Source organism: Photinus pyralis, unplaced genomic scaffold, assembly GCF_008802855.1.
Source record: "Photinus pyralis isolate 1611_PpyrPB1 unplaced genomic scaffold, Ppyr1.3 Ppyr1.4_LG10, whole genome shotgun sequence".
Classification (NCBI taxonomy): Eukaryota; Metazoa; Arthropoda; class Insecta; order Coleoptera; family Lampyridae; genus Photinus; species Photinus pyralis.
The window spans coordinates 6302707-6309236 of NW_022170250.1; the positions used below are offsets into that span (position 1 = coordinate 6302707).

The 6530-nt window shown below is 46.7% G+C and overlaps 1 protein-coding gene across 1 annotated transcript; it reads right to left on the minus strand.

Moving 5' to 3' along the window:
- Window positions 1–445: 445 nt before the first annotated feature.
- Window positions 446–4316, minus strand: LOC116161521 (dynein assembly factor 1, axonemal homolog). Its single transcript, XM_031474882.1, has 6 exons — window positions 4012–4316; window positions 3655–3968; window positions 3365–3606; window positions 3257–3321; window positions 3123–3208; window positions 446–3075 (listed from the first exon to the last, which is right to left on the minus strand). Exons 1-6 carry the CDS (start codon window positions 4089–4091, stop codon window positions 515–517), a joined length of 3348 nt encoding a protein of 1115 aa, XP_031330742.1. The 5' UTR covers window positions 4092–4316; the 3' UTR covers window positions 446–514.
- Window positions 4317–6530: the final 2214 nt, after the last annotated feature.

Sequence of the window (6530 nt, forward strand, 5' to 3'; positions counted from 1 at the left end):
TGCTGTTGTCGTTGATTGGTCATACTTGTGTAGGCGTGCCAATTTTGCGGTGATTGTGAAAGCAAATGTCAACTTGACAGCACCGATTCGCACCGCACAACAAGGCAACGGCACCGCACTACCACCTATGTGAATGTGGCTTAGGCGATCTATAAATTTTCGCATTTACGTTAAGGCTTGGAGGTCCGTCTACGAATGCCGCCAAATTTTTCAGTCTATCTATATAATAAACGAAGGGCAAGTTACCTATCACGGGGGCGAGATTCTGCTAACAAAAACTCTTCGGTTTAGAATCTATGTGCGATATAGTTACGATTTTACGGATTTCGAGATATTTTGTTGGTAGTTTGATTTGACTAGCAAGGCCGTGTAATTTTCCATGTTGATTTTAACAAAATGATTTTATTGCACCAAAGATTGTACAGCTACTTTGTTTTTCATCAGCTTTTAACCCAACAAAACAGGACGCAGCAGAAATCTTAGCTTTTATTACAAAATAAACAAAAACAATTGCCTACTCCGCTTCTTTTGCCAGTTGCATTTCCAATGTGCAATTTATGGCGCTTCTTACAATTCTCGGAGAACCTGGTGGCCTATCTTCCTCATCGTCTCTGCCTTCTCTTTGCATGGGATCTTCTGGACATTCGCAGCCGGGCTTTTTCCCCAACTCTTCGTCACAGTCGACCGCTTCGTCATCGACGAGTCCTTCGTAATTCTCACGATTGTCATTGCACTCGTTGTAACTGCGAATGAACGTCTCCATCAGATCCTGATACTCCCTGTTGTATTTCTCCGTAAACGCTTTCACGTCCTCGGAAAATCGGAGCATGTCCATTCTCATGTCCGACAGCGAATTCACCATGATGAGGGTGTTCTCGATGCTATCCTCCTCGGTGCCCTTCCTTCGCTCGATCAGCTTCGCCATTTGCTCGCGATCGTGCTCGCGACTGTCGCCGAAGACCGACACGCTCGGCGTCATCTGCAGCATGTTCGTCACCATCGGCTCCTTACGCTCGACGTCGGGAATCCTCGCGTCGCACTCCCGAATGTAATCGTTGTAAGTCGACTTCTCACGCCTATCGATCATCTGGTACGTTAGGCACTCGTCGTCTTTGATCTCGTCCGCGCTCTGAGGTTTCTGGTAGGGTAGCGGTACGACGGTGTTGTCCAGCCGCGTGTTGATCTGCCAGGTGAGCAGCTCTCTGACGTCGTTCAGGTCGCAGTCGTCGTCGCCGATCTTGATCGTGCGCCGTTCGGGTTTGGGCCGCGTGTAAATTTCGCACGTGACCTCCGACGTTTCGACACCTTCAACCTTGTCCAGATCCTTGTCGAGTGACTTGTAAAACGGCCTCTCTTCGTCTTCACTGTCGCTTTCAGAGTCGGAGGACGTAAAATCTTCGCGCTTCATCTGCGTGCGTTCGATTATTTCGTTTAGAGCATCTCGAAATGAAACGCACGTCTCCGGTTCTGTTTGCACCGCCGAAGAAATGGAAATTCCGGAATCTTTCTCGATGGGTGAAAGTATTTCTGTGCTGGTGCACTCATCGATTGCCATTTGGGTAGTGAATTCCGAAACCGCCACAGTTTCTAAAGCTGATAACTCTTCCAAAGAGTCCTCTTGTAACAGTTCTTCATCATTTTCAAGATTAGGGATATTGGAAACAATTTCCTCAATAATCTTCGAGATATCAGCGTTCTCTAATTCTTTACGTTTCCAATCTTCTTCAGTTACAATCCGCGGCGAGAGTTGCCTATCATCTTGGATTGGATTACAGAGTGATTCTTCAGAAGAAACTGTGTCAATTGACATTAAAATGAGAGATGCCTCCTCCAAACTTGATGGAACGTTAGGAACGGACGGTTCTTTATTATCTTCAGTGGGCTTGTGAGGTGACTGAGAGGATTCTGGATCACTGATATCTTCAATCGGGTTATCTTTTTCTTCCTCTTGATTTGGTTCGAGGAGGATTGTACATAATTGCTTTGTATCTTCAAATGGAGCTTTTTGATTGGATCCGAAACCAGCCTTTAGTATTTGTGAACCATTTGTTAGATCTTCTTCTTCTAACATTTGTGGATGGTTCTCGATTGAAGATGAATCGCGGACGTAATCTTCATTCTCGTCAACTATTCCTTCAAGTGGACCAGCCCAATTCCAATCAGGGTGTACGAATTCTGGCCTTGAATTACGTTCTACTCTTTCCTCACCTGGCTGTTCTTCTTCAAGGTTTTGTATTGAAGATGAGTCACAGATGTAATCTTCATGGTCTTCAGTTGGCTGCTGACCATCGTTACTGACAAGATGAGCGCAATATTCCCCTGGATTACATTCTGCTTCCGACTTGGATATTTGTGGAAGGTCCCAGATGTCGCCATTATCGCCAAATGGTTCATCCTGGCCGTGTGCTTCGTTGTCATCAGGCTGGACGAACTGTGACCGAGTACCTTCAACTGAATGTTCCGACTCGGAAAAGTATTCTGAGTGAATTGAAGAATTTTGGGAGGCATATGTGGTGGGAGAAGAATATTCTTCAGGATCTTCAGTAGAGACACTTTGACAAAGCTGTGTACCGGAAGCATCTACTGAAGTTCCAGGTAAAACGACTTCTGTGAGCTGGGGGACGTTTTCATTTTCTCCCTCCATCGCTTCCTTCACGCAATTTTCCGGTGCGTGAAATAGGTCATTCGAATCCCCAGTGGGCGCGGGAGAATCCGTAATTTCCTCCACGAGCACTTTCCGTTGGCCCCGCCATCTCTTCGCCTTGGGTTCAAAGTCAAAGATGTTTTCTCGATATTCCAAGGGATCCTCGTCGGGCCGACGATTGTCCATGAACTCGTCCTCGTCTCGACCCGCTCCCAATTGCTCGTCAAGCTCCTCGCAGGCCTTAGCATAGTCGTAAACCATCTCATCTCCCTCCTCACTCGTATCGTCCGCCGCGTTCTCGGATTCGGCCGGCGGATTCTCGTGAACGCTCGCCGGTTCGCTTCCCGAATCGTAAACGGAGGCGCCCATCCCGCTGTCCTGCTGCTGAAGGGCGCGCTCGGCTCGGCGCTCGTCTCGCATTCGAATCAGCGCTGGAAGGTCAAACTTACAGTCCCAAACCGTCAAAAATCTCGCTCACCATCAACGCTGTCCATAATCCGCTGATGCTCCCGGTCTATCCAGCGTTGCCGCTCCGCCTGCTCCTCGGCGACCCCGCCGCGCTTCCTGCAAACGCAACGGAATTACCCCCCGCTTAACTTCGCCCAAACTTACCACGCCTCCGCACATGCGCGATCCCTCGGGAACACCGGACGATCGTCCAGATACCGCAGCTCGAGCTAGAACGTGATTGGTTACACAGCAACCCAATGGCGGACTTACACATGACAGGATTAGCGTCTTCCGATACGCCGGTATCTTGCGAACGACCGGATTTCCGTTCAGGCACAGCACGCGCAAGCTTCCCATTCGCGCGAATATTTCGACAATCAAAGGGTCCTCGATGTGATTATTCGACAGGTCCAAAACGGACACTTCCTGCAAAAGCTCCAGGTGCTCCAGCTCCTCGATGGTTTCGATGTAGTTGTTGCCCAAGTTGAGCGTCTGAAGTTTCGTGTTGTTAGCTGCGAATTCCAAACTAAGTCGCGTGATTTTCTAACACTCGCACCTACCCAAATTTTCGATTTTCCTCACTTGGTTGTGCGAGAGATTTATCGAATTCAAATTCGGGCAGTTTTCCAATTTTTCGATTTTCTTAATCAAGTTGTAGTGAAGAAAGAGGCTACGTAGGTCGGTCTGGTTGTCCAGCCCGCTGATCTTGTTGATGCCGTTATTTTCGAGCCACAAGCATCTTAGGCCAGTATACTCCTCCAGGTTTTCGATGCGGGAAAACCCCTTATAATGCAAGTATAGGACGTCGTTCAAATGGGGCGTCTGGTAAAGTTTGTGTTCTTTGCAGTGCTTCCGTATGAACTCCTTTGTCATTCTGAAATTCTTAAATGCAGAACATCGAGGGCTGGCTCACTTACCTGGGGCCCTTAAAAAGTTTGTCCAAAACACTTTCGGTGCCCTCCAAATTGGCAATTGCATTTTCTGTAGCCACAGCCATATTTAAAATGTGACAGTGACGTGAATATTGATCAAACAATTCGTTTTAAATATCGATTGTAGCCCGTAGCAACGGTATTTGTTTTTATACTACTTGGTTTTTAAATAAATATCTTAGACCATATAGTACTGGTCTAAGATATATGGTCAATGAAGCAGATGGCGCTTTAGGAAACTCCTAAGTAAAGTCACTAAATATGGAAAGTACCGCAATCCATTGGGCTCGTGTGTTAGAGAGAGAACGCATGATTTTTGCCCAAAAATGGCGGAAGTTACCAGATTCTAGTAACTTTAATGTCAGGGATAGTTCCACCTGTTTGGAGATATCTGTATATATTTTTATAAAACATGACAGTACTATGAAGTTAGGTTATAAAAAATTACAGCTATTTAAATTTTATTTGTCAATTTTTTTAAGTTGGCAGCAAATTTGCCAAAAAATGGCGGATTTCTATATTTAGTGACTTTACTCCTACGGTTAGGCAACATTCCTGCACCTACATCTGAAAGAATGGTAATATGAGAACAAAAATACGAAACGCTCTGTGTACACCAATCGTTCCGTTTCAGAGAGCCCTCGCATTTTACATTGAATGCTGATATTAGTTTATTGAAGCATGGCGTCCTTCCAGCTTTTGTTTTGTACCGTTACCTGAGACACCTTTGTTTATTAATGTACAGGTGGTTGTTTTATAGTATTTATTTATGTATACACATAGAAAGTGTGCCGTGGCCCTGTATGAGCTGACTAACTGTCTATACCGTGGAGGGAGTAGCTCATACAGTTCTGTCGCCATTGTATTTCTTGTGTCTCTTGTATCTTGTTTCTAACTACTACTATCGAATGACAAACACTAACTGTCAATTGACAACGGGTAAAAGATAGAACGAAAAGGGAAACAAAGAAAGAGAGAAAGAAATAGTGAACTCTCTTCCCCGTGCACACTTTCCCTGTACTCTCTCTTCTCCTTGACCCCCCCCCCCCCCCCCGATTATCTTCCCCATACACCCTCTTCTCTGCTGCAAGAAAGAAAGAAGGAAACCCGGCACTCTCGCAAGAAAAGAAGAAAGCAACAAAGAAAGATTCAATATTTAAAAAACCTATGAAATCTAGCATGCCGTGTGCTGTAGGGATGCGCGGTGTTTGTTGTGTTAACACGAGATATGGCACACGGCATGCTAGAATTCATAAGTTTTCTAAGTATTGAGTTTCCTATGACACGGACAACGCATAAAATTGGACCGGTTGGTGGAAGAACTCGTCAAACAACAGGCTGTATTAATTGCGGAAAAACGTGGTCGAAGCAAGAACCCACTTTGGACTTAGACGTAAAGAAATTTTGAAGGAGGAATGAATGAGGTATGTGTAAAAAGGGCGTAATAAAAGAGAGATGTGGAGGGGGGGGGGGTGAATGAAAAACTAACGAGGAGTGGCCCCCCCCCCCGTACCCTCTACCACTTCCGCCGTCTACTCCGTGAACTCTTTCCCGGGAACCCTCTTCTGTGTGCAATTTCTTCGCCGTACAGTCTCTTTCCCCTGCACTTTCTTGCCCCTCACTCTGTTCCACCTGCACTTTATCCTCCTGCATTCTCCACCCCTACACTCTCTTCCACGTGCACTCTACCTCGCGCACTCTTTTCCCTGAAGAAAGAGAGAAAGAAGCAGTGGACTCTTCCCTGTGATACTATCTTCCCCGTATATTCTCTTCTCCCCCCGCGCACTTCTCCCTGCACTCTCTTTCCCCTGCAATCCCTTCCCACTGCAGTATCTTGCCCCTCACTCTGTTCCACCTGCACTCTCTTCCTCGCGCACTCTTTTGCCCGTGCATTTTCTTCTTCCTGAAAGAAAGAAAAAAGAAACCAAGAAAGAGAGAAAGCAGCAATGGACCCGACCCCGTATACTCTCTTGCACGTGCACTCTCTTTCCCGTGAACTAGCTTCCCCCGCACTTCTTTGTCCCTGCGCTCTCTTACCCCTGAAATCTCTTCCCCTGCCCTCTCTTCGCCATGCACTTTCTTCCTCGTGCACTTTCTTCCGCGTGCACGCTCTTTCCCGTGTACCATATTCCCTCTGCACTCTCTTACCCCCACACCATCTTCCCCATACACTCTCTTTCCCCGCACTCTCTTGCTCGTGCATTTTCTTTTTCCTGAAATAAAGAAACACAGAAAGAAGAAACCAAGAAAGAGAGAAAGAAGCAGTGGACTCTTCTCCGTATACTCTCTTGTACTGTCCCATGCACCATCTTCCCGCTGCCCTCTCTTCTCTCCGCGCTCTCTTTTCCCTGAACTTTCTTGCCCCTGCAATCTCTTACCCCTCACTCTGTTCCACCTGCACTCTATTCCCCTGCACTCTATCTACCCCGTGCACTCTCTTTCCCGTGTACCATCTTCCCTTTGCACTCTTTTCCCCCCACACTCTCTTTCCCCCTAATTTTCCT

What these genes read in the sequence shown, in the direction of transcription:
- LOC116161521 (XM_031474882.1), bottom strand. Translation starts at nt 4,091, where the DNA reads ATGGCTGTGGCTACAGAAAATGCAATTGCCAATTTGGAGGGCACCGAA. An exon ending in GAGGAAAATCGAAAATTTGG is followed by an intron (nt 3,607 to 3,654) that starts GTAGGTGCGAGT and finishes TGGAATTCGCAG; the next exon opens with CTAACAACACGAAACTTCAG. An exon ending in AGACGCTAATCCTGTCATGT is followed by an intron (nt 3,322 to 3,364) that starts GTAAGTCCGCCA and finishes ATCACGTTCTAG; the next exon opens with CTCGAGCTGCGGTATCTGGA.